Source organism: Lates calcarifer, linkage group LG4 (genome assembly GCF_001640805.2).
Source record: "Lates calcarifer isolate ASB-BC8 linkage group LG4, TLL_Latcal_v3, whole genome shotgun sequence".
In the NCBI taxonomy this organism is placed as follows: domain Eukaryota; kingdom Metazoa; phylum Chordata; class Actinopteri; family Centropomidae; genus Lates; species Lates calcarifer.
Window position 1 is genome coordinate 9,787,241 of NC_066836.1, and position 24,296 is coordinate 9,811,536.

At 39.3% G+C, this 24,296-nt stretch overlaps 2 protein-coding genes across 2 annotated transcripts in view; one reads left to right on the forward strand and one right to left on the reverse strand.

Moving 5' to 3' along the window:
* The window catches only part of pth1r (parathyroid hormone 1 receptor), a 46,403-nt gene extending 37,550 nt beyond the window's left edge, over positions 1-8,853 (forward strand). Inside the window, exons 7-13 of the mRNA XM_018676333.2 lie at positions 168-321; positions 759-819; positions 1,949-2,015; positions 2,171-2,265; positions 4,008-4,149; positions 4,513-4,554; positions 4,646-8,853. Coding sequence (XP_018531849.1) covers positions 168-321; positions 759-819; positions 1,949-2,015; positions 2,171-2,265; positions 4,008-4,149; positions 4,513-4,554; positions 4,646-5,008 — 924 coding nt within the window. The 3' untranslated portion in view covers positions 5,009-8,853. The remainder of the gene's footprint in view (positions 1-167; positions 322-758; positions 820-1,948; positions 2,016-2,170; positions 2,266-4,007; positions 4,150-4,512; positions 4,555-4,645) is intronic.
* A 14-nt stretch (positions 8,854-8,867) lies between these two features.
* Positions 8,868-19,814, reverse strand: tmie (transmembrane inner ear). Its single transcript, XM_018676167.2, has 4 exons — positions 19,146-19,814; positions 15,525-15,642; positions 14,013-14,162; positions 8,868-9,315 (listed from the first exon to the last, which is right to left on the reverse strand). The coding sequence occupies exons 1-4, from the start codon at positions 19,254-19,256 to the stop codon at positions 9,017-9,019; spliced, it is 678 nt and encodes a 225-aa protein (XP_018531683.1). The 5' UTR covers positions 19,257-19,814; the 3' UTR covers positions 8,868-9,016.
* Between the last annotated feature and the right edge of the window lie 4,482 nt (positions 19,815-24,296).

A 24,296-nucleotide genomic window follows, 5' to 3' on the forward strand; every position in this document is an offset into this window, starting at 1 on the left:
CTGTCTGCATTGTTAGTTCAAATATTGCACCACTAAACCACCACTGTACAAAGGATTCTGTGAAACTGCTACAGCATTAAAGGGGAAAAAGTTTTTGAAAAGTGCAACTTTTTCCTAATGTGGGTATTGATTTATATCTATTCTCCTTGTCTGATGTTTGTGTATAGATTGGCTGCAAAGTGGTCGTGACCTTGTTCATGTACTTTCTGGCAACCAATTACTACTGGATCCTTGTTGAGGGACTGTACCTTCATAGCCTCATCTTTATGACCTTCTTCTCAGACAGAAAGTATCTATGGGGATTTACTCTGATCGGGTGGGGTGAGTTCTGCTTCATTTACATTCTTCTTACATGCACGTGATTACAGTGTGATTGGAAAGCTTAATACCGTGCAAATTAAATCTTATGTAAGGTATTTTATTTTTGATGGTCAAATTAGTATGCGAAGAAGTGTGAACAAAAAGAAGTTAAACCCCTTGCTGATATTTAATTAATAAGTAGGTGAAGACAGTTGAAATGGTGTAAAGACACACATGCATGAATATGGGCTTTACAGTTCCTGCATTGTACACACTGTGCGTATAAGTTGCATAAGCACAGCGCATACAATGTGGATGCTGTGCTACCCAGGTTCTACCTGCCTAGCAAATTATACACTTTTATTTTGGAATTGTTTAGAGCATTTTCATTTTCAGTGATGTGATTGTGTGTTTTTTTTCCCCAAAACGATTGTTATGTTTTTTCTTCTATTTTTCAGGAGTTCCAGCTATGTTTGTGACAGTTTGGGCAACTGTGAGAGCCACGTTTGCAGACACCGAGTAAGTGGTCTGTGTGAATAATGTAGACATTATTTGTGTTAAGATGCAATGCAGAAACACAAGGGCAGGTGCAAACAGTGTCAGTGACAGAGTACATTTTGCAACAGTAGTTTCATTTTTCTGATCTCATGTGGTGTCTGTGGAAAGTTGCCTTCAACAAAAATACCTGTCCGCATAGGGCTGATAAACAGCAGCATGTCATACAGATCTAAATTGTGAAGGCTAAAATGATGAAATTTAAAGATAACAACTAGCTTTACCTTCCACTTCTGAATGGCCATCAGTGTGAGAAAACTGCCTCAAACCAACTTTGCAGCCCCCCTAGTCCCTCCCCCCCGACTGGCACTATCTGCTGTCTCCACATTGGTTCTGTACCATGGTTGAACACTGAGGAGTCAAGACCTGAGAGCTTGCGGCTAAGCTGGTATCCAGCAGCTGTCCAGTGGAACTAAACCACATATTTCTCTTCTCAGTCAGCAGGAGAGCACCAGAATATTTCTGCCTCCCTTCTAGGCTTTTTTTGGGCAGGAAAACAAACCAAGCATGATAATAACTACAGCTGCATCATGTCCATTCAGCAGTAATTGGTAGTATGGAGTAAGAAGTAATAATAGTCACCTGGCTGAAAATCAAATCTATCGACTATAGGTGCCATATTGGTAAAAAAAAAAAAAAAAAAAATGAAGCACTATCTATGCTTTCTTGTTGCTAAAAGCCACACATACACTGAGACAAATGTCCTCGGTGTCCCCACTGGTAACTAAAACCCTAGTTAATAACATATGACAGTTGAGGCCAACTGAACTGTTTTGATTCAAACTAAAAAAGGCACAGATTTTGTTATTCCAATGCCTTGATACAAACTAAAAGTCTTTCCGGAACAGCAAAAGCCCTTGAACATGAGGGCCACTTTATGTGAAGCTCAGGGGTAATGAATCAGTTCATAAGGAATTAGGGTCAGAAATATCAGGAAAATCAAACCAAACCTATGTGTGAATGGTTTCATATGATACTTAGAGACAACTGAGCAGAAATAGAGCAATACTGGATCATCACATCTAGCACCTTGATTCTTATCTATTATTTATCTCTCGCTTATCCCTGTTTTGTTGTTGTTTATCTTCTGCAGGTGTTGGGATTTAAGTGCAGGCAATTTGAAATGGATATATCAAGTGCCTATCCTGGCAGCTGTAGTGGTGAGTACATGCTCCCTGCTTGCACCTTTTCCCCTGCTGTGCAGGAAATAACAGTGTCTCACTGCACCTGTGTCATTACAGCGCTCGAAATAAGACATCTTATTATGTTTGCAATGACACTCAATTATATTATTGTGTTTCTATTTTCTCTTCAGGTTAATTTTATGTTATTTCTGAACATCATCAGAGTCTTGGCTACTAAACTACGAGAGACAAACGCTGGACGGTGTGACACAAGACAACAGTACAGGTACTGAGTATTAGCATTGTGCAAAATTATTATTTGCATTTCTGAATCTTACTAGAGCAGCTGCTCATCTCGATTCATTCGATATATGTAATCTTCATCACTGCCAGCATGATAAATGCATGAATGTATTCACAATGATTGCATTTCAATAATGAGACAGGTTTGAGAATGAAGATTGCAGTGATACATAATAATGTCCCTTCACTGTAAACCCCACATCTTTCAAGTCAAGGTTCATTGTGACTTCACAAAACACGTTGTTTCCATAACTCAAGAAATCCTACTAATTATGATTAAAGTTCACACAAATATCTAATAAAATAAAATGATTAAGTGATGATATTCTACATCTAGAGTCAAAATCTTCACTGCATGTATCACATGAGTCTGGACAGACATAAACTGCAACTTGACTGCGAGGTGGGAATTTTAGTTTTATTAATGTATTAATGTCATTTATTTTATAGTCTCCACGAGTAATAGTTAAAAATGCTGTTTCTAGGGCAGCGGTCCCCACGTTTTTTGCACCACGGACCGTTTGCATGCCAGATAATATTTTGTTGTCGACGGGGGGATAAAAATGACCGGAATATAGATGCGGCATAAAAACAAACAAACAAACGTAAAGTGCAACTCACCATAACGCAGCAGCAGACAGCATCAGCTCTTCAGTGAAAGGCTTCTTAGCCTTAGCAACACGGTTAGCAACGGAGTACGGTGTTCTCAGTGCAGCTACACCTGTTGCTGTGGTGGCCTTTAAGTCTTGCTCCTGTCCTTCTTGTTCACGTCTTTTTCTTCAAAGAACTTGGGCTCAGTTTAGTCTTTTAATTCAGGGTGCTTTGTCTCTTCCTGTCGTAGTAGTTTTGAAGGCTTCGTTGCCTCACTTGATAGCCTGTTGCCACATATTATGTAGAGGGGGCCTGGAACATGTGAATCACCTGACGCGATAAAGCCGTAGTAGGACTCCCCACTAAATGCAGCTTTATTTTTCTTGACAGTCTTTGACTTTTCTGTTGTTTCATCGTTGGGATTTTTTCCCTTTTCAAAGACGCTCTCCACGGACATTTGTTTTTAACTCATTTTAGCTAGTTAGCTAGCTAGTTTAACTTGCCGGTCATCACAGCCATGACAGAGACAGGTACGTGTCAAGCGGTATCAGGAGGTACAGACGGATGTGATGGGCAGAGTTTCCGCTCACTTTTCAAAATAAAGCACCCCGCAGGATCCAATAGTCCATAACATGAAATAATATACATTATTTATTCTTTTTGTTCGGCCCGGTACCAAATGATCCAAAATGGCCCGGTGGTTTGGGGACCGCTGCTCTAGGGTCCAGTATGGAAGTCCGAAAAATCCAAAACTTATCAATTTATAATGATCTTAAACAGTAAATATCAGCAAATGCCCACATTTGAAAAGCTGGAAGCTTAAAGTTCACTTAAACAACCTAAACAACTTCACTTAACAACAACCACAGGTGTTGGGTGTTTTCAGTTCATTTTTTGTCTATTGACTAATTAATAAATCACTTAGCACCAAGTCAGATACTCATGATTTAAAATAATGCATTAGTAGACAATATTTCTTGCTCTAAATAGTGAAAAGAACTGTAAACAAAATGATTGAATTAATATTTGAATTAACGTGAGAAAATCAGATGTTTTAGTTCTATAATGTGTAGAAGATTTGGTAAACTGCACAATATTTTGTCAAGATTGTACAATGTCATTTTACTGTTACAGAAAACTGTTGAAGTCCACTTTGGTGCTGATGCCGCTGTTTGGTGTCCACTACATCATATTCAATGCCATGCCATACACAGAGGTGTCTGGAGTTCCCTGGCTGATCCAGATGCACTACGAGATGCTGTTTAACTCCTTCCAGGTAAACCTGTTGTAGAAATGTCAGAAATGTTAATTTAGTGCCGAGGGCACTACATAAATATTAATGTGTCCTTTCAAGCTGAACAAAATCTGGTTGACCTGATCGAGACTTTACATGTCTCTGGGGTAAAACACGAAGGGGGGGATCAGTTATCTAATAGTGACTTATTGTTAAGGTATTTGGTTGTGGTTAGATCTTAATTAAGATAAAGAGGAAGAGAGGGATGGCTAATGATTTCAAATATCAGAGTAAATATCAAATTATACAGTTAAATGTCATATTATCTGCACACTAAAGATAACTGTCCTGGAAATTCATGGATGATGCCAGTGAAACCATTATTTTCTTCATTATCTTTTCCAGGGCTTCTTAGTTGCAATTATATACTGCTTTTGCAACGGAGAGGTAAGAACTCATAAAGTTTAGTTTTATCTTATTGCAAAAACTCCACCATATTAAAGCTCTTACATGGCTAAGTGATTTCTTCTCCTCTAAGGTACAAGCTGAGATCAAAAAGTCCTGGAGCAGGAGGACTCTGGCGCTGGATTTCAAACGAAAAGCTCGGAGTGGCAGCAACACGTACAGCTATGGACCTATGGTGTCACACACCAGCGTCACCAACGTCACCGCCAGAGGACCGCTGGCGCTTCACCTCACCACAAGGCTGGGACCGGTGCCCGTGAACGGGCACAGGAACCTCCCCGGGTACGTAAAGAACGGCTCCGTGTCAGAGAACTCGATACCCTCGTCAGGACAGGAGCTCCACATTCCCGAAGAGGAGCAGTCGGCTCACACGCGGCCCTGCGAGGACGAGAAACCCTCACCTGTCGTTGAGGAGGAAAGGGAGACAGTCATGTGACCTCCAGGCCACTGTGTATTACTGAGGATTGAAAACTGGAAAAAAAACAAAAAAACCTAATCATAACACAGTCTCAGGATGGTCTGAAGGGGATGGCTGCATGCATCAACACTGCCAGTTTTTTCTCCTGTGAATCGAGCCGGAACATTGCAGACTGATGAGGCTCAAGGAAAAAAGGGTGTATCACTTTGTGAGCTGGGCCGCTTTTATTCGAGGGATGATGACCCTCATTGTTGTGGCAAATCCTCTCAACTCTTTCAGCAACCACCTGCCACAGTGAATGTGTAAAAGGCTGAAAACAGACTGCCGTTTCTTATTTCTTTTCCACTGCCGTGACTGTTGTTATCTTGGTGTCTGTTTGCTTTTTTGGGCAAAAATGTCTTGTGCTTGGCTTTTGTGCATAAATCAAAGTGAGATTAGTTAGTTGCAGTAGTTGCCAGGAACAGCCTTAATCACCTATGTAAAGCCAGGTGGACTTTGAGTGCACTTAGTGGCACATGCGTGGGTAATTTCATCAGCAAGTTCTCAGATTAAGTCAGTGTGAGTAGAATAAGTGTATGCTCGGCTTTAAAAAAAATATATATAGTAATGCTACTACTTTGTTTCCTGGCATGGTATCTCATTTGTTCTGCATTGACTTAAATCCACTTCAGTGTAAAAGGGAAGGTACTCAGGTAATTGAAGTCCTCTGTTGTTGCACACCTATTTTTATACTTTTAAAGTGGTGTTTTAGCATGGTCAGCATTTCTCTCCAGAGGATGTTGGTGTGTTACGTAAGGCTGTGTTAATTATTATATATTCAAAACGTTGTACAGTTTCTGCTGTTTAGAAAAACCCAGTATTCATCTCTCTAATTACAACAGATTTCGAAGAGTTCAAATGAATGTTTCATATTCAGATTCACTGCAAAAACACTGCAACACACACACACACACACACACACACACACACACACAACACGATGCCAAAGTTAAGAATATTCCTTTGAAGACTGTCTCCTTCTTTGGGGTTCAGTGTTAGCCGAGGTAAAGAAGAACTTTATGGAAATCTGACAGAAATAGTATCATGTGTTCTCACAAAGTTTTCAAAGGAAGAGACCCCCATCTAAAAACACAGGGCACAGGAAATGGTCATATATTCCAGTGGAATGTTAATCAAATGAGGAATCCAAGAAAATCTCAGATTCCCCTGGAATTCCAAGAGTGACATTTGTGGCGGATATGAAGGAAAACCCAGAAATGAATAACACACAGTATTTTTTACAGATGGTCCAGTGTTATGCTGCTTTTTGATGTACGTATACAAGTCACAATGTTTACAAAGATCAGAAATACATTCTAATTGTGAGCTAATAGTGTTCATGTGTATGGTTATAAAGCTATGTTTCATTGTATATAATTATTTTCATGTGTTTGTTTACGGAATGTTTGCAATATTTGATTATGTACATAGTCCAAAACAAAAGTGGTGAATATATTTACAGGTGACAGGGGGCATTCAGACTAGCATTTAATGAAGCATTCCATAAAGATATTTTAAACTTGTAACTTAACTACACTTAACTGCACGGTTTGCAGGTTAGGTCACATAGTCTGTTATACCAAAGAGAAAAGGCATGATATGCTGCAAGAGAAAAGGTTATTTTGCAGCATTTTCTTTGTATTTTCATCCACCATCTTGTTTACAGTGACCAAAAAGTCTTAAAGTCAAAAAAAAAGAAGAAAAAAGTATTTGCTACTGGTAGTTAATGTAGGAAAATGTCAAGATAAAGGCGTTGAAATACAGCCCCCATGAGGACTGAAGTTTTTTTCCCCTCATAAATACTCAGTTTCATGTAAACAGCAGTGAGGCAAATGAGAAAACCATTCAAAACATTCAGTAGCTTAGTAACAATGAACTGAGACCATTAATATTACAGGCAGTTTTCTTTCTCTTAAATCCTCCACGTGGATTTTTGACTTAACTTGGTCTCAGGAGCTGAATTAGTTGCTATTTGGTTTGGACTAATGTGTCTAATGGATTTGTGATTTACATCAGATTCAGCTAAATGGAGTTTTACCTCACAGAGGTTTCAACTCTCTTGTGCACAGTCTTACATCCCACATTGTTTTACACCAGGTGACAGCCGCTTGAATCACCCCTGATTGCCAGATTTGCTCCACCTGTTGAGAGGGCCATTAAGGTGTGTGTGCGCTGACTCAGTTTTGGAAGGTTAAAGCCTTGTCTGCTCAGTTTGTACTACAAATCCGTCCAGCAGATTTATACTGCATCTAAAAGAGCAGAGAATGTTACATATTGTTAACTTTTTTTTTTTTTTTTTTTTTTTTTGCCATTAAGCAGATGTTTAAAGAATAAGTCTGGTGATATTCTATGTTTTTCTTACTGTCAGCAAATCCCATGAAAAGACCAAATCAACATTTAACTGACTTATAAGTATTGTCTGACATAGAGTTCCTTTATGATTTTTTAATGTTTAAAAAACATTAATAAGCCACATCTTTTCAGTAGGTGACATGTTCATTACAGTGTGCGTGGGCACTGTTGTTTATTTTGAGTCAGTTCCACAAACACTGTCCACAGGGCGTCAATATTTACTGGCTAACTAAATGTGTACTAATCCGCTGCTCAAAATAGTCCCCAACCAATGCACTGTTTACTCCTGTCTGAGTAACGTTCACTAAAAGCTGTTTTGGGGAGTTACACAGTCTTTCTTTTTAAAGTGCAACAAAATATACGTAATTCTTTTTTTTTTAAAGATTTATATCTTCAGTGAAAAGAGATTAGTTTTTGGATGAGAGACAAAGACATGGTGGGAAAGTACTGAGACACGGACTAACGCATTGATGGCTTTGGTCTTTTCGTGGAGTTTTTTTGGCAATGGGGAGAATATAAAACAACCTAAACCTTGAAATCATTTTCGAAAAATATCCACAACATTCATTTAGGCCAGACAACTTCCTGTTTTTGACAGCTGGTCAGACGCCTGCGATTTTGAATAATTAGCTGTGGAATTCTGAGAAGTGCATTTTGGCCCCTAAGGGACTCAAATTGGACCCAACTTGGACATTTCCATGTAGATCGGTCATGATTGCGACTGGAGGTTGAGTGGATTGACTACAACAGTAATTAGAGGTGGCTGCCGGCCACAGTGATGGAAAAAGGAAAAGACTAAGGTTGAGGGAAACCTCTGTCCCTTGATGATACAGTATCACACTGTCAGTGTGGTTATAGTATGAACAACATTTAAGACTGCAGCTGACTGATGTGGTTGTTCTTCATATCCAATCTGACTTTTCCACTAATTGCCTCTGGTCAAATAAACATGTTGCAGTTGCATAATCCAGACAGTTTTTCATTAAAAGGCCAGGCGGTATCACAGCATGAAAATCTTTTATTTAAAAAAAAAAAAAAAAAAAAAAAAACTTGGAAAATTATATTTGAGCACTTTAATACCCTATAATACAGTATTTTGTTCTGATTGTATCATGTAAAATGATTGTGTTTTGGAATCAAGTGTACAATAATAAGGCCAATAACCATAGAGCTAATGTTGTATTTCATTGTTTTCAAATACCTCTCATGGAAGTATAAAATGTGTTTCATTGTCGTTTATTTATCTCGTGCTGAAATGTACTCAGTGGAGTTGACATTTGTCTTCATGCTTTTAGATACAGTGTGTGGGCAGTGTTTTTCTAGGACGCATCTCACCTTCCCATCACTCCATAGTGATGTGGGCACGTTGTAGAAATCAATGTAAACTTGGAATAAAATAGGAAGATGTTTTCTGGTTACTAATGTTCATCAGTGAATTGTGAATAAGTCAATAAATCTATAATTTTACTGTACCATATTGTTGCAGCTTTCATGATTCTGATGTGGACAAAATACCAATAATGCATTTTCATCTTTTTTTTTTTCTTTATTGCAAATACAATATCATACAAATTTCATTTTAGAAAAAAAGTGTCTAAAATGTTTGAAGTGAAAAATGTCCATGGAAGCCAGAGTTCACTTTTGAGCTTTCTTCGCTCCCCCTTTAGCTCCTCCTTTGCCTCCTTTCTCTCCTTTTTCCACTTTGTCTCCCTTCTCTCCAGATTTCTTCCCTTTGCCTTCGCCACCTTCTTTCTTGGATGCTGCCTTTTCACCTTTTTCGCCCTTCTTCTTTGTCGATGCTTCCTTTTCATCTCCCTTCCCCTCTTTGGCACCCTTGCCCTCTTTCTTGCCCTCCTTGGTCTTCTTTTCTCCTTTATCGCCATCCACTTTCCCGGAGACTGTTGTCACCTCCTCCTTTTCTTCTGCTTTTGCAGCTGCAGGAAAACAGGAGGGGAAAAAAAGGTTAAAAGCTTCAAGGCAGCATCAGGTATCATCAGGGTCCTGCCTCTAATGGTAATTGGAAGGGCGAATTTCATCCAACAGAATGCCAGGCTAAGTAGGTTGCATGTAATGACGGCACATCTGTTTCTATCTGTTCTAATAAGCATGGTCTATTTATTCTTTTAATGGGATTGTTTGAAGTGCTTTCTGGGCGAGAAATAGAGAACAAAAATTTACAGTCAGCTCTGTGTGCTTTGACAGAGACAATGTTTTTCTCATTATTATTCAAGAGGTGGCACCCTGAGGACGTACATGGAGGTAGTGAGGATGAATATCTCCTTAAAATTACTAGATTTAATTTGGGCAATGGTACATTAGAGTTAGATGAGAAGATACCACTCTTATATCTTTATCTTTCTTTCTAATATGATACATGCTGTGTGGGAAACGGCTACCCTGACATTAACTGGTACACAACAAGCTGTGGTCATGTGGCACAACCAGCAGAGAATTCACACTGACGACAATAGTAACAGAAGTTACCACCACCAGCCAAGTTGGAAAACAGTATTTCGGTTTGGGTTTTTGTTACCTTCAGACATAACCAGGTCCCCATTTCCAGTCTTCAAGCTAAGTCAAGCTAACTGACTGACAGATACCCAACCCTTGAATAGAAAGTGAAGGAGGATAATTTTTCAAAAATTTCAGACTGTTGCTTTAAATTCTCACTGGGTGTCTCCTCTCAAATATCTCCAAACCTGCCTCATGATGCCTCTACAAGTCTGTTGTCTGCTGTTTTCAGGCACCAGATTTCACAAGATGAGCCAATTCACCAATTCAGCACCCCTAAAATAAAGATGACACAAAGCTAACAAGGTCCAACAGAGCCCCCCCCCCCCCCCCCCCCCCCCCCAACAAAGCATGCAACCGCTTCATGCAACAGTTAACAAATTATACCTGACCGTGATATAGATCAACAAGAAACATCGGTGTTATTTTACACTTCAGCAACCATTGTTTAAAAACTGTGAAAATTGCTCAGAGGAAAGACTCCAGTTGGGGTCAAATGAAGCTTCGCTGCTTCTCTGTCTGTTTTTCCAGTAGCAAAGCAAACATTTTCCCAGTGTCGCTACGAAAGCTGCAGAAACACAGAATGCACAAAGGCCAAGAAACCAAATGACAAACACACACCAAATGTCAAAAGCTGCCGGAGGGGGTCAGAGTAAACCTGAAATTATTTTGGTCCCAGTGTTTCGCTGTTCTGGGTGAATCCAGTCGACTTAAAATAATCAACCAACCATCAGAATGTTTGTGAATAGATTTCTTTGTGTTTTGACTGGTTTATGAGACAGTCTTCTGCTCTTATCCTTGTGCATTTCTCCTCCACTCATACGCTCATTTCTCCTTCTTCTTTTTTCTCATTTCTCTCTTTCTCTTTCTTTTTCTTTTTTTTTTGCACCAGACTGATTTTGACAAAACCTGGAGAGATGAGGTTAAAGCCAGGTTTGGTGATGGCCAAATGAGGTGCTGTGATTAAATGGCAGATTCTGAGATCCAGCTTCGGTCAAACTAGTGGAATAATTAAAGGTTAACATTGCCTCCAACAAAAGGTCTTGACCCTCACACCATCACTAAAAGTGCCGATGTCAAAAGTTCAGCTAGTACAATCTTTTTTTGAAAACACCAAGGCGTAATGCTTTTGGCATTATGACATTTAAAAAATATAACAGTTCAGTGTGACTGAGGTGGTATCATTTATTTTTTAAATCATAAATATCTCAGAGAATGATGTTTCTGCTGCTCAAAAACTATTTCACTGATATCACTAATATTGCCTTGTTTTACTTTAATAAGTTTGTATTTTCATCCTGAGGAACAGAAAGGGACTTGTAACCAGACCAAATTCCTTTTCGCAAGTCCATCACTCATCAGTCGGCGTGCTGTGAACCTCAAACGACCCTTCACTCGCTGTCCCATTCAGAACTATACAGGACACAGATGTGTGAGAAATGAGTTTGGTGGCTCAGAGCTATAATTGAAATTAAGCACTTTGTACTGTAAGATTGGGTCTTGTGAGAATTGACTGAAATCACATCTCTACCTTTTAAGTCACTGTATTTTATTGACTTTGCGCAAGCGCTCAAGAGGAGATGGCATAAAAGGGATGATAGACAGAGTCAAAGCTTTTGTTCCCTCCCTCTCTTTCTCACAAAGTGTTTGCAACAGATATTGGCTGTGAAGCTGGAAACTGCCTATTTTTTTCTCCTATTTTGTTCCAGATGCTTTTAACGGTTCGGTAAGTATCTGTAAATGGAGGCAGAGTGAAAATCTTCTGAAAATTTCCTGATTTGATAAGCCTCTGTGTGAAAAAATATATTCATGCTCACATCCAAGAGAAATGAAAAGTCACTTCTTGATCCTAATTTGTAACATTTAATTAACTGCCAAGTTATAGTCTGTATTGTTCATACTAATTCCTCGGGAAAAACACTTCCTAAGTGTGCTGCTCCTTTGCATAATCAAGCCCTTATTCTGAAAGAAAACTTAGAAAAGTTCTGATTATGAATTTCATTTTACATTAAAATGTTTTCCACTTTAAATTCAATCACACTGCATTCACTCAATATGCGCTGTATGTGGTCATTTGTTTTGTCAGATGAATATTGCATATTCCATGTCTGTGTACCCCACACGTGACATAATAATAATCACTGGAGAAAGGCAGGAATTTGAGTATTTGTGTATATTTATGTTGCCCTCCTTCTTAGTTAACCTAGAAGCAAGCATTACAGTATGGCTTGTTTGGAGCTCATGGTTGAGAGCAGCTAATACATATGTGTTCATCCTCATTCTTGATGATGGCTGCAGTCAGTCAGTGTACTTCCGTTCTGCTCCTCTCCCAGCCACACGCTTGATTAGTTATACAGTCACGAAAGAGGATTTACTCAGATGCATATTAGATCAGCCCTCTGTGGCCCTAGAGATTGAAGAGATATGGATGCTCTCGCCACAGTCGGTTTATCATGTGACAACCCCACCCCCACCCCCTTGAAGGCAGATCTTATTTGACACAATTCTCATGCAAGACAAACTTATTGACAGCTTAATGCCCCACCCCCCCACCCCAATAATTAATTTCCAAATAACCAATGACTTGTATTTGCGCACACATAATATGTGTAATATATCATAGAGGAACAAGACAAGACAGATGTCAGTCTGTATCTGTCACTGTCCTTAACCTGGAAAAGCCACTGCTAAGCGGCTGAGCTGAGCTCAGATGCACAAGGCAACACACCAAATTCCTGAGAGAAAGAGGAGACGTAAGAACAAGAGCATTTAATCACAGACAAGACCGGGGCTGACATCCATGATCGTTTTTAATTTAGACAGAGATAGTGTGTAATCTCAGGAAAGAAAACAGACAGGTAAGGAAAAAGACAAACACAGAGCACATACACACACTCTGCATGCATTACACATTTCCATTTATCAAAGTCAATTGCTTTTGAAATTTTCATGCAAATATATGCATCAAGCAAAATATGTGAATTTATATTAAAAACATCTAGGCTTTGAGAAAGAAGAGTCTCACAAAATACAAAAGTATAAACTACAAAAGTTGCCCTAGCTGCCCTAAATAAAGTATAATCTGTATATATGTAGCCACAGTAAAGGTTTCATTATCTACTGCAACTCCACTACCAAGCAAAATTCAGAAAATTCAAATTGTTCTCTATCTTCTGGCTATAAATTTCAAAAGTGATGTGTAAGCAGCTGAAAGAGAGATGCATTCTTATTTGCTTGAATTGCATTTAAGGAGGACCAGATGGACTAACAGCAGGATAAATGGATGTTAGATGCATGGAGGGGATTTTTAGAGTGGCTACTGATGTATACACTGTGTTTTTTAAAGTCGCTCAGCCAAGAGGAGTGTCTGGAGAGGCGATAAGATAAGAAGAAAAGGAGAAAAACAATCATTCTGTCTCTGGCAAACTGAGGGTGCTGGTGTGCTCCTCGCTGCCCCTAACTACTGAAAGCTGGCTGTTGTTAGGACTTTGAGTTTGGACCTGCTCAGAGACTGTCTGTACTGCAGAGGCATCTGGGGTAGCTGGAAGAAAAGCAGGAAGAGAAGAGAAGAAAAGAAAAGAAAAGAAAAGAGAAGAGAAGAGAAGAGAAGAGAAGAGGGAATTTAGTAAAACAGCTGAAGAATTTAAGCAAGTGCTGAAAGTTTTGTGAGGTGAAAAGAAGAGACAGTGAAAATGTAAGAAATGAAATCTGCCCTAGAAAAGATGTTATGTAAAAAGACAGCTGTCCTCTTAGACCTAATCATAAAATGGAACTACAACGGTGCAGTCTTGTAAGACCCTGTGGGATTGAAAAAATTTAATCCTTGAATAAAATAGTTCCTTTTACCTATAGACCCAAATCCAAAAGGTAGCTCTACATCCACAGAGAGCAGGGCTTTAGTGCATTAAAGTTCAAACATTTATCCCCCATTTTCTCATTTTCAGCCACCAGTATTTGAAGTTGCCCTGTGCAACTTCAGACAGAAAATCAAAAGAAACAGTGACACAAGAAAAAGCAACCAGACCAGTTCCAGGAAAACACCACAGCTGCTCCTGCTTGTTATTATTACCAATTTAATATGGTCATATTAATGCTGGAAAGATATTAAAGAGGTACTTACATCCTGGGATCTCAGTCAGCTCATTCAGAGGTGGCACTGTCTCTAACGTGTTGGCGTATTTCTTGGCGGCCTGCCGCTGTGCGTGTCGTGCCTCTATTTCCTTTTTGGTTCTCGGGATTCGACATTTGAATATGCAACACAGAGTGATGACTGAAGGAGAGAGAGACAGGCACACAAAACACAATGAGTTTATTTGAATAGAACACATGGGCGGCACGTATGTGCAGTGGTTAGCACTGTCACCTCACAGCAAGAAGCCTGCAGGGCTTTTCTGTGTGGAGTTTGCGTGTTTTCCCTGTGTCTGTGTGGGTTCTGGGTACTCTGGGTTCCACTCACAGTCCAGAGACATGCAAGATAGGTTATTGGTGACTCTAAATTGCCTGTAGGTGTGAATGAGAGTGTGAATGGTTGTTTGTCTATATGTGTTGGCCCTGCGATGGACTGGCAATCTGTCCAGGGTGTACCCTCTTGCCCAATGTCAGCTGGGATAGACTCCAGGCCCCCCCGCGACCCTTAATGGATAAGTGGTATAGATTATGAATGAATGAGTGAATGAATATTACTGAGTACATCTTTTACACAATTAGTATGGAATAAAGTGTTTTAAAGGATCAGGGCACAGATAATTTTGGTCTTATTTGCCCAGTTGAATGCGGTGGACAAGCTTTCTGTGCTTGCCCAGTTGGGGAGAGGCATGAATGAGCAGACCCAGTGGTTCAGTCACAGCTGTTGAGGTCTACATTGCCGCCATATATAGTAACATTTCTAGTTAGGTGCACATCAGGCTACTTATGCTGCACTTACAGTGTCATTTCAACGCAGAACTAGACTAGAATAAAATGGACTTGTGAATATTAGCAAAACATCAACATGTCAGCATGCTAATGTTAGCATTTAGCTCAAAGCACTGCTGTACCCAAGTAGAGATGCACAGACCCATAGTTCTTCAGTCCTTTGAGCTTCAAAAACAAAATTCTGTCCACCTCTCTTGTATCATAGATGTAAAGGTCAAAACCTAAGCACATAAAACCAAAACTATCTGCATTGCTAGATACCATAGCAGAAAAAGAGAACATACATGTTTCTCTAATTTGGATGAACTGATCCTTTAAACTAAGACTAGACCAGTTATGCAACAAATCAGGGGTGCCTGCATGTACATTAGTGCACTGTGCAGGATTTGTTCAAATTTAGAAGCAGCATCTGCATTTTGAACACCCTCTGCCTACCCGTATATTAGACCCAGTGGGAGTTTTCACTTCCTTGTTACTTATTCACTTCCTTCCAAGTTTCTGCTATTATTTCAATGACTCAAGTCCAGAAATACAGAGGTAATCCCTGTCATAATTTTCTATTTCCTAACATAATATTAGTGTTCTTGATAATCATACAGTGGATACTAGGATTGTGTGCATTGACAGCTTTGGCATGCAGTTATTTCTCACTATAGCTGTCTAGTTTAAGCATGGCTTGTGAAGGTGATAAGAAAGTGATTTCACGGGATATACTGACCAACAGCCAAAACAAACACTGCAAAGATGCCGATGACCTGCCATAACCGCAGCCCCCAGAAAACAACGGTCTCTGAGTTCACAGGGTCTGGCTTCTTTGGGGGATCTGTGGGTAAAAGCTGTGAAAAAAAGAGAAAATGTAGATTTTTTTTTCTCCAGTAAAGTATCTGCAAGCCATAAATAAAGAGGTTTTACAACAGAGAGCAAACCTCAACAAGTAAACAAGATCTAAGAGGAACTCAGGCTTCACATCATGCTCAGTTTTCTGTGTGATACTTTGATCATTATAAGGCTATATGGTGTGCCAGTAAAGTAAATGGTGTAAGATTTTTCAGTCATTTCTTTATCTTTCTGACTTCAAGTGAAAATCAATTAATGAGGAACTCTATTTGAACTTTTGAAAATATATACCGCAGTCAGACATTAAGTCGGATATGAAAGAGGCGTTTGAAGTCCAAGTGTCAGACGTGTCACAAGGACAAAGTGTTCAGTGATAGTTTCAGTCTCCTCTGTGTGCAATTTATCCAGAAGCATGCATCTAACGCCACTGCCACCTCACCGTTCTGAACTCTGTAAGGGTCAATCCAATGATGTTATACCGTATTGGTGTGGTCGACTGTATTTATTATTTTTCTATTTATTTAGATTTATAAAATTTAACTGAACTGACCTACAGTTCCTGGTGTACAGAAATACCCCAAGACCAAGTTGTGTCTTTCAAGTCATGGGCAAAAAAGGTCTTTGGCATTTCTTAAGCTGCAAGAAGAAAGGAAACAAACACCCACATAACCTCTGTCTCCACCTGACTCTTCCCTTACTCGACATCAACAAGTGCTGCGGTTTACAAACACTTTGCCTGCATGTTCTCTGAACTCTTGCAATGGTTTTAGACGCATTAATTCTCTACTGCACAAAGTCAATAGTGTCCAAAACAAACAGTCTTCACATTTCAAAACACCTCTCCCCACAGGTGGGGATTGGGGAACAATAAGTATAAAAACCTGTGTATGTACGTACGTGTCTTTGTGTTAGATCAATGCCTTGCATCAGCCAGCGGAGCACCATTTCCCTAATAAAACCATGCAGAGGACCTCTCCCTGTCTACTATATATTGATCGCTTGAATGGAATGATACAAGGTTGTTTTGGAAACTCTATACTTTAGTCCATACAGCAACAAGAAATGGATCAGAAAATGGACATTTATTACATTTGCTCTCGCTGTCTTTATTGGTAACATCATTATGTGGTGAAATAGAAAAATGTTCTACAGATAAGCTGAGATATAAATATAGATATAAACATCAACTCTACAGATGAGAAGATATTATGAATAAATAAGCTTGCTTGAAAGATACATAAAATAGTGATTTGCAGGTTCATTTTGAGGAGAAACCATTGTATATAACATTTTCAAGACAGTAAAATAAGTGTGTCTTTGTGTGGAGGGCACCAAATAAATCAACAGATGTTACTGTAATCTTTAAAGCAACACTATGTGATTTTTGGATATTAGAGATGTATGCTGGTTTTTAGTTACTACCAAGTCTTCTTAACTGATCTACTGTTCGGTATTACTCTTAAACGTGCAGGGCCTGATTTCAGCAGTTTAAGCATCTGACTATCACTTTTCCACTTCTCGTGGAAGACTGTACAAGTTACAAATAGCAAGCCATTCAGGACGCAGAGTGGGAATGACAGAGTCACCATTCTCCCTATTACAAGTCAGTGTACCTTCAAAATGATTTTGAAGCTGTTTTTTAAGGTAAAATTGTTACATAATGATCCTTTAATGTTTATATCTTTCCTTCTTTGTGCCCTGCACCAGGGCAAAAAAGAGGAAAACCCTGCTATATTGCTGTTTATTGGTCCTGATAATCCTCAGCAAACCAACACACTAAATATGACAGTACAAGCTGTCTTCAGGGCCTCTATGCTGTTTGTCTGACACGAGAGGGACTGCGAACTTGAACAAAGAAAGCTGCAAAGACAACAGTCTGAATGAATATATGCTGTGATTGTGCAACTCCCACAGAAGGATTAGCCTTGATGAGGATATTTAGCACAGCTCCTAAATAATAACAAGTTTTTGCTTCAAGAGTGATTAGGTAATGCTAAGTCCTACCCTCTGGAGGGACATTTCATGTGGCAGGATTAGTGGCTGTAAGCCTCGAGTTTTCTTTTGGTGGAACAAACAACATAAACTCAGAAGCACAATGACCTCAAGTTACCTCATGTTAATCATATGCCACATCTATTGTATATTTTTGTTTGTTGGATGGTTGGTTGCTTTGTTTGTTCCATATTGAGTGGTATGTTTGGAAAGTAAGTGTTCTGTTTTTCCTTTAGGGACTAACCAAAGAAGATTGGTATAATTCAATGTAAGATTAACACCTAAAAGTAGAAAAATCAGCACTTTGATACACGTTATTCCACACATAAAGGACTAATTACTGATCTCCTGTATAAAGGTTATATTCAAATATGTATCATGCCTACAGTATTTAGATTCTATTTCCTTAAGGTTTAAAAATTTTTAATTGTCGTTGTGCTGTGTGTTGTACCTGAAGTTAATTAGCCACATACACCACACACACGAAAGTGACACCAAGTATTCATACCTGCACCTGCTGACACTATACATAGATCTGACCTACAGTATCACAAGTATGAACATCACATTTATTTACTGAGCATCATCTGTCACCATCTCGAGCTTTGCTTTTCCGCTCTTTGAAAGCGCTGAACGTCACACGAGAAGCCAGAGGGAGGCTGTTTCTAGAAGTTTCTTGTACTTTCTCTGACCTTGTATAATAAGCTCAAGTGTTTACTTGCTGCAGAGCAAAGTTCAGTGGATGTCAGTGTCACATGTCAGAACAGGGTTATATTAGCATCACACAGTCTATTATCTCTGTATGTCTGTATACAGTAACATAGTCTATGGGATTATTTATAATCAATTTTCCCCAGTTTTTAAGACATATTGCCCTTAACCAGAATTTAACATGCTGTTTATTGCTATGTTAGGGCTGGTTTGTTGTTTTTGTTTGCCTCTAATGTCTAATGTGGTTGTATCTAATTTACAGCCACAAGTAATATTTTTAAACTATAGTAAATCATTCTAACTTCAGTACTATAAAGCAATGTTCTGTCAGTGATTAATGTGATGTGTTGTCCTTTCAGTCACATTTCCACAATGTAGGCTACTAAGTAAATTATTTAATTATCTTGTTTTTAAGAAAACATAATAGATTTCAGCTGTAGTCAGATGACAATAGTCATATTTTGTGCAATGTAACTATCCTCTCTTCAGCCCAAAAGCACAAAGACAACTTGTCTGTATCAGGACCTGTCTTGTTCATCCTCCTGTTTGCTTCCATGTAAACACGTGTGGCTTTGCTGTTCACGTAAGACCATATAATGTATCACGTTTCAACATATGGTCAGTCACACCTCGTACGGTAAGGCAAATAAAGCAACAATGCTTGCGCCCGAACAATAAACATGAATCACATAAAGCTACGTTTTAAGCGGCAAAGCACCTGCACCTGCCACAGAGAAACCCTAAGGAATAATCCTGAGAAGAACCTGTGGAGGACACTGTTATGTATCAGGGATCTTACCTCAGGATCCGGGATCTGGGAGAAGACGGAGGACAAGCACTGAGATAGCAGCACTGCTCCCCAGCCCCGCAGTAGGAGCTGAGGTGGACATACAGGCTGATCCCCAACCATTCTCTGCCCCTCTTTCTCTCTGCAGCCACCCTGCCCCCTCTCTCTCTCCCTCTTCCTCTGCTTCTTCCTCTCCTCCTCTTTCTCCCTTGTCTGCCTGCCTGCCTGTGCTGGCGCCGTGTACAGGGCAGGACCACAATGGCCCTGGGTGATTAATGGTGACTATGGTGCTAACGGTTTCCTCCCATCCACATTTGTCTGCTGCTCTCCTCTATCTCTTGCCTCCCTGCCACTACACTGCAGGAACCCAAAGACACACCAGCGGTCACCACTGCAGCCAGCTGAAAAACTGCTCCACTACAATGGAGGGAGCCAACCCCGCAGTTAGGGTACATTAATTAATTAATAGACCTGGTGTGGTTTACAGCCAGCTCTGCCGGGGACAGGCAGTTCACACAGTGTGGGGGGATGGGCATTACAGTTAACCATGAGGTTGGCCTGCGCAGGACAGTGAAGCAAATGGCTGTGAGCGTCTCAGAATCTGGAGTGTAACAAATTCTTACAGCCTCATACCTTCAGTGTGGGCAAAAAAAAGAAGAGCCTCGGTGCTATGGAATCCAGTATTTTCAATATGCACCTGCCCAAGGAAAAAGCAAAAGTTGGAGTCACTTTGGCAGCAGTCATTTGTGCTCAACTCAGAAGTGAAAACACTGCTATTACAATATCTTCAAATATGAAAGAGAAAAGTTCAACTTTAGAAAATGTTCCCTTTCATTTTGTGGAACTTTAAATCTGTATTTTAATGTTATGGTCTGCGTCATCCAACTATGTCTAATTCATTTCTTAATATATTACTATTTGTGGTTTAAACAAGCTATCTGTAAACCAGTATGGCCAACGTTAGCATTAACAGCTGTTTACTTACCAGTCTAAACATTTAGTTCAGCATCAAACTTCATTCCTTTATTCGCCAAGAACTGTTTTGCTCATGCCTCTATCACTCCTTTCCCTCTACCTTCACCCTGAACATGAGATATAGCATGTTAATAAGAGCTTTAAAATGCTGGTAGGGAAATTGTCCCAGCTTTTGACAGAATCAGGCCAGCTGTTTCTCCCTGCTTCCTGTCTTTGTGCTAAGCTAAGCTAACCTGGCTGTAGTCTTGTATTTAAAAGGCAGACAAGAGAGTGGTATCAATCTTCTTATCTAACTCAGCACCAAAATGCTGAATTGCTGTTCTGGTGTAAAAATATTGATCATAGCAGTTTTAAGTATTGTATTTGGGTGTACTTTGTAAATTTCCAGCACTCAGTGTTTTCTGTTTTTACCGGGTGTTGTATTTTCATTGCTATCAGAACATACTGCCAACATGGCTTGTAAGGACAGTTATCCAATTTCATTCCATCCATTGCTCTTGTGAATGTAATTTATAGTTTTTACATCTACTGGTGTAACAGCCAGACACATACACTTATACCAATTTTACAAATTACATAAGGTTTTCTGTCAAACAACTATAAAGAGACTGACAGAAGCATACTGCAGAGATATGCTTTTCTCATGAGTTCAAGCATCATCTTCCTGTCTCAGGGAGGGTCTAAAAGGTCCTTTAATAAGACATGCCATTATTTATAGTGGATTCTTTGTCATCGTAGTTCCATTTACTCAACCTTTTCTTAAGCCTGTAATTATCAGTCATGAAATATCTTATAAGATCTTCTTTCCTAAAAAAGACACCAGGAAACACTCATTTATCACCATAGAAACTGAGGTATTATGTGGATTGATCGAGGAAACATGCACATAAAGCATGTAGCACACTTGAATCTGACTTTCCTGATGGTGATTAACAGTAAATGTATGCTAGCAGCCCCCAGCCCCACCCTGAGGGGTTTTTGTGATAATAAAAACCCTTGTCCTCACCCTTAGTCAGAAATAGCTGCCAGTGATTGGCTTTTGTCAGAGGTGTTGAACGCAATCAGCATACCCATGCTATATCAGCCATATCACATCTATTTGGCAGCATATAAAAGAACCTGCTGTGTTGTTTACTCTGGTACGCTTGCACAAAACTTCAGTCATTTTTTTTTTTTTTAGTTTTTATCATTAAATCTCTGTCAGCCTAGCAGTACTATATTTCAAAGCTTAAGAAAAATCTTTAAAATTCAGCTCCCTGCTAGGTTGGAGTTCTATTTTTGTTAGAGTTAACAATGCAACAAAGTTGGGTGTCAGGAAACAACATCTGGTGATAATAATGTTTTGTCTTGGCATTTTAAGTAAGTAGACAGTAAGTAGACAATTCACCCAACTCTGGTTATTATTTCAAGGTCAATGATGCACCAACTCAACTTACTATCTAAGTGAAATATTTTAAATGTGAAGCACCTCATGAACCTCAACATCCACCTCAAATGTTTGAGTAAGTACACCTTTGTTTTATTTAGTATTGTTACCATTATCATGCTACACATGATTCCACCTCAATTACAGAATGGTGTTTTCTGAAGCTTTATCACTTATGTATATCTGTATTCTTAGTTCACCAGAGGAAAAAGTACCAAGGGGACCAAATGAAACACACGGTATGTACTGTTACCAAATTAGCTCTAAAGATCTGTGGGTGGTTTTACAAGAAGTAATAAAATGCACAGTCTGCTGTTCCCAAAACAGTGTTAAAGTTGGGTACTTCTATTTGTATTTGCACCTATTTGCTTTTAGGATATTTATGCCAAATTCCATTCTTCTAAACTACTCTAAATGATCTTTATGGGTGTTTCACCACTATTTTGAGGTGTTGCTCGAAAATGGGTTAAGAGCGACATGTTGCGTCTCACAGCCTCAAACACTGAAGGTCAAATGACTTGTCTGATTGTAATACAGGGAAGTCAAAAGGCCTCCTCCAGTGGGACAAACTCTGAGTGTTTGACATTTTCATCCCCTGGCCGTCTGCTGAGCTAGATTCTGTGTGATAGGAGAAACACGCTCGGAGCCATTAACGCCTGGTATCAGGGGGGTAGAGGACAAGTGAGGTGGTAGAGTTTCGACTTAGGGCCTGGAAATGTGAGGTATGTTTTTCATATATGTCTCTGTTAGACTGAATAGCTGATTATCTTTAGTATGAGGAACCAGTTACATGAGAAATAAAAAGAAAGGCGTCACTCACAGCTTGTTCAGGAAGCAGACGCTGACAGAAATAAACAAAACATATGTACATTTTTTAAACTGAGTGGTATGTGACAATGAAATCCATTTAGGATTAGTCTGAAAATATCTTAAGATATCTGAACTTTTTCTTTATTGTATCTGATAATATTTGATTGAATACACCATCCTTTACATAGAGTGCTACTTAAAGAGCCTCACCATATGAACCTGTGCAGACACAATGAAGATCCATTAGGTGTTAATGGTGGATGTGATTGCTGTCAAAACAAAGCTTCACACATTTGTATTCATAAAGCATACACGGACAGTACAGTATTTGAGCAATGAGCAGGCTCCTGGAGCGTCATGCTGGCTTAGCTGGCATGTCATCCCTTTTGGTCTCTCCCAATTATTTCCATCTCTTTCTACTGTGGACTACCAGATAAAGGTAAAACTACAAAAATCAGCAGCCTGTGATCAGTGGTGCTTATGCACCCAATCTCCAGAAGGCAGCAGATCTCGCCAGTGGCAATCATATTCGTGAGCAAAATGTCAATGCCATTGTGTCAGCATGTGTTAAGGGACTAGTTTAACAACTTTGTAAATAAATACCATGTGTCTGTCTGTGTATCTTTCGTCTCTGACAGTTGTAGTTTTTGAGGTGCATTAAAATGCAACAACGCCAGCGGCTGAGCACTAGATATTGAATTAAAACAAAGCAACTTTGTCTTTCAGGGCTGTCAGATGAGAGGCAGAGCGTTTCCTGAAGAAACTGATTATTTGCCAGTTTGACAGAACACACAGAGCAGTTCAATTCTGAGTGAGAAAATTGTTTTACCATTGGAGGGAGAGAACGAGAGAGAACAATTCACGAGTCAAAATTGACAGTGACGTTTTTACAGTGCCTGATGGAGTGGGATGGTGGGGGTGGGGGGGGTGGGCAGAGGGATAGCCTTTGGTGGCAGTGGATGGAGGGCACATGCTGTGAGGAGCTACAGTTTGTCCAAAGATAGTAGTTTTCTACAAGGTTGTCACCATTTCAGAGTCAGTTTGTTTTAGTGTCAGTTTGCTCTCTGCGCCTTTGCACTGTCATCCTACAAAGTATTTTCAGTAGCAAAATACAGCTGGTGTAGTCTGCAGTAATGTCACCACTGAGATTTATTCCTGCAGTTTTGCTACATGTAGAACAATATTTTTTTATTTTATTAACATTTTTATTTCTTCTTGTCTGATTTAAATTTACAATACTGTCTCTATAAGGGGATAGCTGCTGCATCATTATTGCATTTCTCATATTTCTATTCAGTCTTTTATTCACTCCAAAAGCACTTTTCTCGGCAGCCTATTGATTTAATCATAACTGGGCAATCACAACAGCAATTAAAACGTACTCTATAGAAATGATACTGCACAGAAATGATTCTTATAGCAGATTAAGCATACTGTGTGTGCTTAATTGTCATTTCTGGCTTTAGATTGTGTCAATGCAGGACAGTAACAAGTCACTGACTGTCAGAAAAACACTTCAAAAGTTGATATATGACTTCATGACTAACCACACTGCCATCTAGTGATGACACCTATTTTTAAACTTGCTGAAACTTATGCACCATATTGACATGATAGTTCACTGCACCAGAGTGAGTCTATTGGGAAACTGAGAGCAAAGCCAAAGTTTGAAAATGAGAACATGTAACTTCAAAGGTTTGAAATAAGATAATCTGCTGACAGAACTTGTCTTGTCAACACATCACCATAAATTGTGGGTGACTGTAGTGAACGCCTCCATACTTGATTTTGGACATCAATGTCAGCAACAATTTTAGTCAACCTGTAGACTTCGATGAGCATTTCACTTGTTAAAAAAAAGCTTATAATTGCTTCAGCTGTCTTAAAGAAGATAACAGCTCATTATTTTATTTCTACTTACTGTAAATGAGCACATTAGGACTCTGCTGTTT